The sequence below is a fragment of the Archocentrus centrarchus genome, chromosome 20 (assembly GCF_007364275.1).
Source record: "Archocentrus centrarchus isolate MPI-CPG fArcCen1 chromosome 20, fArcCen1, whole genome shotgun sequence".
In the NCBI taxonomy this organism is placed as follows: Eukaryota; Metazoa; Chordata; class Actinopteri; order Cichliformes; family Cichlidae; genus Archocentrus; species Archocentrus centrarchus.
Window position 1 is genome coordinate 2,988,220 of NC_044365.1, and position 12,362 is coordinate 3,000,581.

At 47.5% G+C, this 12,362-nt stretch overlaps 1 protein-coding gene across 1 annotated transcript in view; it reads right to left on the reverse strand.

Annotated features, from left to right (window-relative positions):
• Positions 1 to 505: 505 nt before the first annotated feature.
• LOC115799318 (NACHT, LRR and PYD domains-containing protein 12-like) overlaps positions 506 to 12,362 on the reverse strand; it is a 652,446-nt gene continuing 640,589 nt past the window's right edge. Inside the window, exon 13 of the mRNA XM_030756416.1 lies at positions 506 to 985. Within this exon, the coding sequence (XP_030612276.1) occupies positions 982 to 985 (4 nt within the window). The 3' untranslated portion in view covers positions 506 to 981. The remainder of the gene's footprint in view (positions 986 to 12,362) is intronic.

The window sequence follows — 12,362 nt, forward strand, 5'->3', positions numbered from 1 at the left end:
GCTTAATATGTTTTTCATTCTTTTAGTAAAACTTAGTTCATTAAAATTCATTTGCATTTCATCACATTCATAATGGCTACATTTACTGTATGCACACCACCTCCTTCATTCAAACCGGCAAGCTGCTTTGATTCCAATCAGCACATTTATTGAATATTAGAGTCCACATGTAGGCTCCGCCCACTGAGGTCACATGATTCAAGGACCCACTGAACCACTAGAAGTCTATTATCTAAATGATTGCAGACATATAACCCCCCCCCCCTCCCCGAGTTGACCCCCAGCAGGGCTCAGATCACATGTATGTGAAAAAGCAGAAAAAAATCTACCAGTGTGCAGATTTTCACACTGTTTTCATGTGCTGATCAATTCTGACCTGATGGACGATATAAATGAAGCAGGTGAGACAGATGGTTGGTATCAATATTAATGTTCTGCTAATATATGAAAACAACTTTAAGGAAAACACTGAAACTTATAGATGGGCACATTTTTGATCTCCAATCACCAAAGCCTGATGTGTAAGTCCTAAAAACATTGTGTCTATGATGGAGATGTTGTTGGAGGCCTTTCCAGGTGATGTTCTCCTGACTGTGATCCAGAATGAAGCCTGAAAAGCTGAAGCCAGTGTCAGACAGAGACTCTGCAGAGACTGTGTAGAAGGACAGAGCAGCAGCAGAGCATCCAGATCCACTGATGATCCTCTGGCAGATCCACAGGGACACACAGGGATGATGGTGGACTCTACATTGTGTCTGACAGTGGAGCTGTTCTCAGAGCAGTTCACTCTGCAGCACTGACAGTCATCTGCACTTCTTCTCATTCCTCTGTCAGTCACTGCTGGATGAAGCTCTCCTCTCCACTCCACCTCCCAGTAACATGGCCCAGTCAGAGCGTCTCTGCACACAAGCTGCTGCTGCTTCAACCTCTCTGGATCATCAGGACACAGCTCCTCCTCTCTCAGCACACACACCGTCCTGTTTACCTCCACCTGCAGAGAGAAGAAGAAAGAGCAGAGGAGATAAATGAGTGTTTCCACAGACTCTTCATCAGCTGTCAGTCAGTGATGCAGCACATCCAGTATAAAGAGCAGCAGGGCCTTCAGTCCTGGGACTGTACTAGTACTCATTGTTGTTTCACTTTGGATTTGGATTGAAGTTCATCCAAATGTTTTTCCCTCCTAGTTTTAGTTTGGAGTCTCATGAACTCTAATAACCTTGGTCTGTCCACTCTGAGCTCTTTAGGAACCCCAACAACAACCCCAACAATTCATAGGAGATGTTTCAGTCCCTCATGTAATGGTTCCAGCTGTTAACTGGAGGAACTCCATCCAAACATCTGCTCTCACAAAGTTCTTCATCACCTACAGACTGTTTCCTTCACTCCTTTAAGCTGGAAAATGAATGCAGTCATTGGTCCATGCTGGGAAAATGTCTGCATGCTGCTTTGTTCAGAGAGCTGATTGGCTGCTGACAATGAACTGATGCTGCATCAGAGCATGTGAGCTTTCCAGGAGCCGTTACTATGGTGAGCTAAAAGCTCCCAGAGTCAGCCAGTGTTTGTTAGAGCAAAAAGGCCCAAACAGGAAGTGTTTGTGTCCAATCCTGAAGCCTGTCACCATCCTCCTCTCACAGCTTCACTGAGGAAAGCAGCCACTGAGAAGGCTGCAGCTTTACAGGAAACACTGGATCTTTGCTTTCATACTAGTTTCATACTTCATATTAGTGGCAGTGTAGGCGCTCGCCTTGCAGCCGGAGAGTTGCCGGTTCAAACCCTTGTCCCTGCGGTGTGTTGTGTCCTTGGGCAAGACACTTAAACCATGGTAGCGCCGGTCTCTGGCTGCATGATCGCAGATGCTCGTCTCTGGATGAGTGATCGTTGTGTGCCTTGTGTGCACAATGACAACGAGTTTAGTACAATACTGCTGAGAGCAGCATGGACTCACTCTAACCCTCTACTTACCACAGTTCCTCCAGTCTGCAGTGTGGACTCTCCTTAAGATCAGACAGCTGCTTCACATCTGGATCCTGCAGGTTATTTCTCCTCAGGTCCAGCTCTCTCAGATGGGAGGGGTTGGACTTCAGAGCTGCTGCCAGATAATCACAGCTGATCTTTGACAAACCACAGCTCACCAATCTGTATAAAGAATCAAAGATGTGAGTTTATTAGACAAAGTTTGACATTTTTAGGGATTAAAATTGTTTTTAAATAATGGGTAAAAGAGACAAAATAAGTAAAGTGATAAAAGTTGATGTGAGTGCAAAACGGTTGTGAGAGATACTGGGAATATAAAATTGTCCTATGGCATTAGGCTATTGATCAAATTTATTTATTGATTAAAATGTTGTGTGTTTGGAAACTTTTCTATTGAAAAGAAATAACTCCTGATATCTGCAGCATGAAGAATGGTGTGTGAGAACTGGCTTTTATACCATGAAAGATGACGAGTATTGACGTTTGTGCAGTAAAGTCTAAATATTATTGGGTATTTTTGTCAAGCCCAGGGCAGTGGCGTATTTATAGCTGCCGACCCCTGTTAATTTCATTGACGAAATATTTTCGTCATAGTTTTCTTCGACGACCCTGTTTTTCATGAGGATAACAAGACGATAACTAAATAAAAACTACCTAAAAGGATAAAAACTCTGATGAAATTAATTGACACTTTCGTCAACAAATGAAAACAAGATGAAAATACTTGGCGGGGATGAAATCTAATCAGAACTTGTTTAATTTTGTGACAGGGTGGGACAAGTTAGGAAAACATTCAATCAAATGCACAGTTGCGCAAATTTGCTCTAAGCCCGGGAAGACCAAACTAGCCTGTGATTGGTCGTTACTTCCACTAGAACTAAGTTATGTAACCAATGTCAGCAGGGAGAAAGAGAAGAGCCGATGTATGGACACATTTGTCCTTTGACGTTGTGACAAACAAAACGATGTGTAAACCATGTGGGGCGACTATCTCGGGTAAAAACACGACAAATCTTAAACATCTGCAAACCAGTCACCCAGATCTCCATGCAAAGGTCAGCATTTTAATGTCCTGCAGGGTAAAGTGTTTTTCCCAGTTTGTGTTTAGAGAAAATCTCCACACCGCGGTGGATTAGCCTTTATAATCTTAGTCCTGAACACTGCCCTGTACCTGTCAGAGCGTCCTGCTGTAAAACGCTCGGATTATCTCAGTAAGGTGGTGTTAATGATCAGCTGTGTGGGAAGCAGGTGAAACACTAATGTTAATATTATTGATAATATTCCATAACTTTGAATAAATGTTTAATTTTGTGTACGTGTGTATAATGACTAACTCAAGGGAACTGAAGAAAAAGCATTTTACACCCTTTATATTTTAGTCACTGAATCGACTGTAGATTTAGTCGACTGTATTCTTAGGATAATTTCGTTGACTAAAACTAAAACTCTTCAGATGACTAAATTCTGACTAAAACTAAATCAAAATTTGCTGTCAAAATTAACACTGCTGCCGACTGATAATAAGCTTATTTTTTGGTCGAGCCTGGCTGGTGGCATCGTATTTGGTGAAAGACTTAAAATACTGATGGTTGTCTTTTAGATAAAATTGAGCATAAGCAATATTTCGGGTAATCTTTCATGGTATATGTTGGCAGAGAAAAAATTGTTTCAAAAGTGTTGGTTGAATAAAATAGAGAGTAATAAATTGGCATGAAATTGTTAGTTAAAGTTGCAACTAAAATTATGAATGAGGAGGCCTCTGAAGTGCTGGAATGCTGAGTGTGTGTGTGTGTGTTTGTGTGTGTTTGTGTGCGTGTCTCTGAGCATTGCGGTGTGTGTGTGTGTGTCTCAGCATTGCTGTGTGTACGTGTCTGTATCTAAGACTTTGTGTGTCAGAGACAGAGTTTGTGTGGGTGTGAGTGCAAGACAAATGAGTTACGAGTGCTATAAGTTGTTGTTTTGGCTTTGTTTTGTTTATTTTTTGTTTGTTTGTTTTTGGTATGGATGGTAGAGTTAGGGAGTGAGGGTCAAGAGCTCTCAGGGTTAAGGTTTACCTCTGATACAACCTGAGTATTTCCTACCATTGAAGGACATAAAGTTGCAAAATAAATAAAAAAGGACAGTCAGGAGTTCATTGTTTTAATTGATTTTCATAAAACAAAGCCAATATAAATTGAGGTGTTTTATGCAAATTTTGTTAAATTGTTGTTAAATTTCAAGAAAAAGTTTCCACGAGAAACTCAGTTTTAGTGAAACATTAAGAAAGGTTAGAAAAAAAAACATATTACATCTTTTTCACCTGTAGGTTTTTTGTTCAGGGAGATGTGAAGAATGCGTGTACCAAATTTCAGGCATTTGTATGCATTTTTGAGAAAGCAAGGGTCATTTTTCCATCGCAGAAATTTCACATTTTTTCCCATAGGGATAAAATGGGACAGTTTTGGCATCGTCATGGGAACAGCGTCCAAAATATGACATAGGTGTGATTGACTTTTTTGATCAGGCTGACATCAGCAATCTGTGTACCAAATTTCATGTATTTCGGGCAAACTAAGCAGAAACTTTAGTATGGGGGATTTTTCGCTTTTTCCTATAGGGATAAAATGGGGCATTTCGGGCTCCGCCATGACAAGACGGTAGAAAGTAGAGTATGGGTGTGATTGGCTTTTTTGATCAGGATGATGTCAGGAATGTTGACACAAATTTTCATGCATTTCAGACAAACTGAAATTTTGGACCTTCATACAAATTTTTGTTTGCTTCTGTAGGGGGCGCTATTGCAACTAGAAACTTGATTCCCTAATTGTGGGTTCAGGCTGGTTCAGTAAACAAGTTATTAAATTTTGAGGCTGATCGGCCAAAGATTGTGCGAACAAATGCACAAAGAAAATTGCGGGAAGAGACAAAAACGAAGACCAAATTCACGCGGTTGCCATGGCAACACAGTTGAATATTCTATAAAACCTCGCACATCTTTTGATGCCCAACTTGTGAAGATGTTCCTGAGCGATTTTGGTGCCAGTCGGTTTAATGCCCTAGGACAAGTTAATTAAAGTACGAGGTGTGCAAAAATGCTGAATCGGCAAAGGTCAAAGTTCAGTCCAAGATGGCCGACTTCCTGTTTTTCAGGCGGCAACATCATAATGTAATTTTTTGTCAGTCTTCGTATGGTCTTTTTCTGACAAGAATTTGGTGGTTCTACGACCAACTTTTTTTTCGGCCCTCTCATAGGAATGCAAAATTTGAAAATTCTAGGGGGCGCTGTTTTGCCACTTTTTTGAGTTTTTTAATGGCGCCATTAAAAAACAAAATTTTTCACCAGACCTGGCTTCTATGCAAAAAATGGTGACTTTTCGTAAACGTTCAGGGGGTCAAATTTGCGATGCGTTGCGCTCGTCATTGACCCAATTTCATTGCGCAAGCTAGCTCATGACGCTAACGATTTCAATTATGGGCTGCTCCATTCACCCCCATATATACGTTTTCGAGAAGCGTTCGACCTGACCTACCTTGTTTGAGGGTCCGTTGTCAAAGTCGAGCGCGACCCTTTTTTGACCCTTTTTCGAGCTTCGCGCTCGACTTTGACCCTTTTTCGTTTTAAGCGCGAGCGAATACAATAGGCTCCTCGCCGATCACTTCGTGAGGCTCGGGCCTAATGAACGTCGCCAACGATTCCAATAATGCGCCAATCCAGTCACCTTCATATATACGTTTTCGGAAACGTCTCGACACGACCCACGTTGTCGTGAGGTCCATGGTCAATGACGAGCGCAACGCGCTCGTCATTGACCCAATTTCATCGCGCAAGCTAGCTCATGATGCTAACGATTTCAATTATGGGCTGCTCCATTCACCCCCATATGTACGTTTTCGAGAAGCGTTCGACCTGACCTACCCTGTTTGAGGGTCCGTTGACTTTGACCCTTTTTCGTTTTTCGCGCGAGCGAATACAATAGGCTCCTCGCCGATCACTTCATGAGGCTCGGGCCTAATTATTAATTCTGTGGATTAACTCTCATGGTATATGTTGGCAGGAAAATTGTTGCAAAAGTGTTGCATGAATAAAATAGAGACTAATAATTTGGCATGAAATCTTTAGTAAAAGTTGCAACTAAAAGTGTGAATGGGGAGGCCCCTGTGTGTGTGTGTGTGTGTGTGTGTGTGTGTGCGCTCGTTGAAGACTCTCAAAGTTTGGTTTGAAGCGCACACACACACACACACACACACACACACACACACACACACACACACACACACACACACACACACACTCCAATGTGGGGCCAAAACAAGGAAGTGTATCCTAAAGGTTTTCAAACACAGGCGGGCGGTCACCCAGATCCACTGTATCAACCAGCTGGACAGACTTACTGCACAGAGTTATTTTAGTTTGTGGTGGCCACATATATGCACATTTCACACCAGAATGCCCCAAGCTCTTATTGCGAAGAGAGAGACCGGAATAGATCTGGAAAAGGCGGGAGAGAGAGGCCTGGAATAAAAGGGCTTGACTCCTCCTTTTGCAGGCAGTTATATTTTGAGTTCTAGCTTGTTGTGAGTTTACCGCCAATAAAGCTGAGACTACATACCTGCTCGTGTCTCCTTCCACCGACTCCTACATTGGTGACCCCGACTAAAGAACATGTCTGCTGACGACAGCTCAACGGCCGCGGCCGCCGTTTCCTCACCAGCCGCCGCCGTTTCTCCCGCTATTTTTGCGGCCACGGTCAAGCTCCCGGAGTTCTGGCAGCACGATCCAGAGCCTTGGTTCCAGCATGTGGAGGCCCAGTTTCACCTCCGCGGGATCACCTCAGACGACACCAAGTATTACCATGTCGTCGCGGCGCTGGACTCTGCTTCTACCCGCCGGCTGATGGGACTGCTCCGGAACCCGCCGCCTGCTAACAAGTATGGAGCGCTGAAGGAGAACCTGCTGCGGATTTATCAGCTTTCAGACGAAGAGCGGGCTGATCGCCTGTTGTCCCTGAATGGCTTGGGAGATGGTAAACCCTCCGAGCTGATGGAGCACATGCTGGCTCTGCTCGGCCCGGGCGACGCTTCGTTTCTCTTTACGCATCTGTTCCTGCACCAGCTCCCCCCTCCCGTACGCACCGCGCTAGCCAGCTCCGCTCTGATACGGGCCAAGGATTACCGCGGGCTAGCTGAAGAGGCGGACAAGATTTTGCTGGCATCCAGGCATTCCGGTGTGCATGCACTTTTACCGAGTGCGGCTCTACAAGGGACGGAGACTAGAGAAGCTGGTGCTGTGGCCGCCGTCGCAGAGCGCCGGAGGAAGGAGAGCGTGCTCTGCTTCTATCATCGCCGGTTCGGAGTGAAGGCGAAGCGCTGCATTCCGCCGTGTACCTTCCAGCACCAGGGAAACGAGAGGGCCAGTGCTCACTAGCAGCTGTGTGCGCTGGCAGCTCGGACAAGCTGCTCTTCATTGAGGACACTGCTTCGGGACGCCGTCTGCTTGTGGACTCGGGTGCTCAGCGTAGCATCATGCCGGCTTCAGCTGCGGACGCCTTGGGACAATGTCACGGACCCCTGCTGGACGCGGCGAACGGTACCCCCATTCGCACATATGGAATGAGGTTGGTGACTGTGTGTTTCAAGGGACGTCAGTTTAACTGGGAATTTGTGATAGCGTCTGTGTCAGTACCTATACTCGGCGCTGATTTCTTGTGTGCTTTCAGGTTGTTGGTCGATGTAGCTAATAGGTGCTTGATAGATGCTGTGTCTTTTGATACCTACCCCTGTACACTTGGTAGTCCTGGCCCCCTGCCCCTCGCTAACATGCTTGCCACAGGTGATGAGTACCAGCGTTTGCTTGCCGAGTTTCCCACCCTCACGGTTCCCACCTTCTCTGCAGCCGTAGCTAAACATGGTGTGGAGCATTACATTACCACTGTGGGTCCGCCGGTTTTTGCGCGTGCACGCCGTCTCGATGCCGCGAAGTTAGCGATAGCCAGGGAGGAGTTTGCAAACATGGAGCGCCTTGGTATTGTGCGCCGCTCAAACAGCCCGTGGGCGTCCCCGTTGCACATGGTCCCTAAAGCTGACGGTGGGTGGCGCCCTTGTGGGGATTTTAGGCGCCTTAATAATGCGACGACTAATGACAGGTACCCGGTTCCCCACATTCAAGATTTTTCAGTTCATCTTGCGGGGGCAACTATTTTTTCAAAGGTGGATTTGGTGAGGGGATACCATCAGGTTCCTGTCCATCCGCGTGATGTGCCCAAGACCGCGGTTATCACTCCTTTTGGCCTTTTCGAGTTTTTGCGAATGCCCTTCGGTCTGAAGGGCGCGGCACAGACGTTTCAGCGCCTCATGGACTCCGTTTTGCGTGGTATGCCATTTTTGTTCGTCTATCTGGATGACATACTGGTTGCCAGCCCTTCCGCCGCGGAGCATTCAGTGCACCTCCGCCAGTTGTTTGAGCGTCTCAGTGAGCACGGTTTGATTGTGAATCCAGCTAAATGCCAGTTCGGTCTGCCGGCCATAGAGTTTTTGGGACACCTCGTTTCGCCCCAAGGGGCGTTTCCCCTGCCCGCTAAGGTGGAGGCGGTTTCTGCTTTTCCGCGCCCTTCCTCAGTGAAGCCCCTGCAGGAGTTTTTGGGGATGGTGAACTTTTATAACCGTTTCATCCCCCGGGCTGCTCACCTCATCCACCCTCTGTACAATGCACTTAAGGGCAAGAAAGGCAACCAAGAGATAGAGTGGACACCTGAGCGGGTGCAGGCATTTGACAGTGCCAAAGCTGCTCTTGCCAACGCTGCCCTGCTGGCCCACCCGTCTCCCGAGGCGCCTGTTGCCCTTACGACCGATGCCTCCGATTTTGCAGTCGGGGCCGTGTGCGAACAATGGGTGGGTGGTGCTTGGCAGCCCCTCGCCTTTTTTAGCAGGAAGCTTCGGGATGCGGAGAGAAAGTACAGTACGTTTGACAGGGAGCTCCTTGCCCTTTTTCTCGCGACGCGTCATTTCCGGTTCCTGCTTGAGGGCCGTGACTTTACCGCTTTTGTAGACCACAAACCTCTCACATTTGCCATGGCAAAGGTTTCAGAACCATGGACTGCACGGCAGCAACGGCAGCTTTCTGCTATTTCAGAGTTTACCACTGACATTCAGCACGTCGCCGGCAAGTGTAATCGGGTGGCTGACTGTCTGTCCAGGGCGCAGGTTAGCTCTGTGCATTTGGGAGTGGACTACTCTGCCATGGCTGCCGACCAACTTACGGATACGGAGATTCAGGCTTTTAAGGTGGCCGAGTCCAGTTTGCGTTTGGAAGATGTCTCATTTCAGGATAGTGGCGTAACCCTACTTTGCGACGTCTCATTGGGCAGGCCTCGCCCCTTGGTTCCTGCTTGCTGGCGTCGGCGGGTTTTTGAGGCAGTTCATTCTCTTTCGCACCCAGGAGTTAAAGCCTCAGTTAAGTTGGTAGGGGCCAAGTTTGTGTGGCCCGGCCTCCGGAAAGAGGTCAGGGCGTGGGCTTCCTCATGTGTTGCTTGTCAGCGCGCCAAAGTGCAACGACACACCAAATCCCCTCTGGAGCACTTTCCCATACCCCAGAGAAGGTTCGAACATGTCCATGTAGACCTGGTAGGTCCATTTCCCCCTTCCCGGGGTTTCACCCATCTCCTGACAATGGTGGACAGGACGACTCGGTGGCCTGAAGCAGTTCCTTTGGCGTCAACCACCTCAGCAGATGTTGCTCGTGCGTTCGTCTCCTCCTGGGTATCTCGGTTTGGCGTACCGCTTGACTTGACATCTGACAGGGGTCCTCAGTTCACGTCTGAGCTGTGGACTGCTGTGGCGGAGAACCTTGGCGTCAGACTCCATCGCACTACCGCGTACCACCCGCAGGCCAATGGCCTTTGCGAGAGGTTCCACCGTACCATGAAGGCTGCCTTACGGGCTGCGCTGGTGGACAGCAGCTGGGTTGACCGCCTTCCTTGGGTCCTGCTGGGCCTGCGTGCGACACCTAAGGAGGACCTGCAGTCTTCTTCAGCTGAGCTGGTCCTGGGCCAGCCTTTGAGGGTTCCAGGGGAATTCCTTCCTGGTGCATCTGCTTCGGGGGCCGACAAAAGGAGCGGGCCGGTTTTCCCGGGGAATGATAGGTTTTTGGCCCCAGTAGCGGCGCATCACTGCCTTCCACAGTCATATGTGCCAAAGGACCTGATGTCTGCCAAGTACATTTTTATCCGCCATGACGCGCACCGTTCTCCACTTCGACCTCCTTATGATGGTCCATTCCGTGTGCTAGAGGTGGGACCTAAGGATTTTTTGGTTGAGCTGGGAGGTAGTCAGGAGCGGGTTTCGGTGGATCGCCTTAAGCCTGCTCACATGTTTCCGGATGGTCCTATTGAGTTGGCCCAACCTCCGCGCCGCGGTCGTCCTCCTGTTTCTATGCCTCACTTGGAGGACCTGCCCCCAGCTGCTGTTTTTTCCCCTGCGAGGGGGCAGTCTTGCCGTAGTCGGGGCTATGCCCCTCCCTCGTTTTCACCACCTGTGGTCGCCAAGCACAGCCGTAGCGGCCGCCTTGTTAAACCCCCTAGGAGATACTCTTGATGTGGTATTTTATTTTTGCTATGTTGAGTTGAAAATGGTTGCTGTTTTTATTATTGTATTGTTTGCCATTCTGTGTGTTCAGGGGGGGCCTGTGTGGTGGCCACATATATGCACATTTCACACCAGAATGCCCCAAGCTCTTATTGCGAAGAGAGAGACCGGAATAGATCTGGAAAAGGCGGGAGAGAGAGGCCTGGAATAAAAGGGCTTGACTCCTCCTTTTGCAGGCAGTTATATTTTGAGTTCTAGCTTGTTGTGAGTTTACCGCCAATAAAGCTGAGACTACATACCTGCTCGTGTCTCCTTCCACCGACTCCTACAAGTTATTGTTTAGCTATTTTGGGTTGTCCACTCCTGGATGAATTTCTGATCTGGTCATTTATTTCTCGCTGTGAGGTTAGAGTACCTGCAGACGTACTCCTGAGCCTGGAGGATAAACTTTGCCTGTTTGGCTGAGATTCAGCTTCAGAGGACATTCCAGCTGCTTCCTTACTGGCTTTTTCCCACAGTGACTCCCTGCCTCATAAGAAAGGGAGTAATGGGCTGAACACAAACTAAAGAGCCAAATCTGTGGAATCTAACTGGCTGGCACCAGGAGGGTCATGGAGGGAAGCTCGATGGAAAAAACCCTGCAGGGCGTGTTTAATGATGGGCTCACATGGATGTGCTATACTGGAGCAGGACTACCTGTCCATGAGGTCCATGATCCAGCTCGCTCTCCCAGCACATCTCCACTGAGATCATAGAGGAGCTTTATCAGACTGCAAGACTCTGAAAACTTTCCTCCTTTCTTTGTACAAACGTCAGTAATGTGAGGACTCATATTTCTCCTTCAGCATCTTCATCGTGTGTTCCTCTGTGTTATCTGACAGTTTGTCACCTGTTTCTTTACCTGAGCGGCTCAGATGAGATGATTTGATGAAACCATCCTCCTGCTCTCAACGTTTTACCTTCATCATTGTTCAAAAACATCTTTCAGTCTATCGGTGGTGCTGTGTGTTCATATCATCAACACCTCACTGGTATCTGGTCACGTCGCTGCTTCTCTGAAGGACGCTGTCATCCACCCACTTTTAAAAAAGCTGAATTGAGCCTTCTCTTCAAAGCAGCCACAGACCAATCTCAAAATTACCGTTTCTCACTGAGATTTTAGAAAAGGTTGTTGCTAACAGCTCACAGCACAACTTACCATGACGATGTTCCCTGGTAAGAACTGAAAACCCAGGCTTAACCCTGAAGTTACCTGGATAAGAAATCCTGCTTCGTAGTGCAGGTCCCAGGGAGGAGGAACCCAAACAAACTGCAGCATCGACCTCATTACGCTCATTTCTAATGATGGACAGATGAAGCCTCATAAAGCCTTGAAGCTTTCCATTCAATGTGCTCAAAACAGGTTCATTTCTCGAGCCTTCTTGTGCACACATGGATGCAGCTCCATGTTCTCCATCATGGCTCCACCCACAGGCTGCGTGTTACAGTGGGTCAGACACGAGAGCAGTGTTTAGCTCATAGACACATATACTTTAGTGATGTTACATCAGGTACCAAAGCCCCGAGGACTGTGTCGAGCAAAGAGGGCGTGTCCAAATGAAGCCTGTTTCCAGGTCTGTTTCGTTTTACAGAACATTACGTGACTAAGACCAAATGAGGTCCCTGTTTTCTGAAATCACGTGACTTCCTTGAGTTGCTGAAAAAGCAGCAGGAAACAGAGGAAGTGTTCTGGGTGGGCTGAGGTGAGTCCGGTCCACTGTTATAGCAGCATGAACAGCACCTGTATCCTCACCTGTACACATTAGAACTTCAGTTTCAGCCCTGCAGCT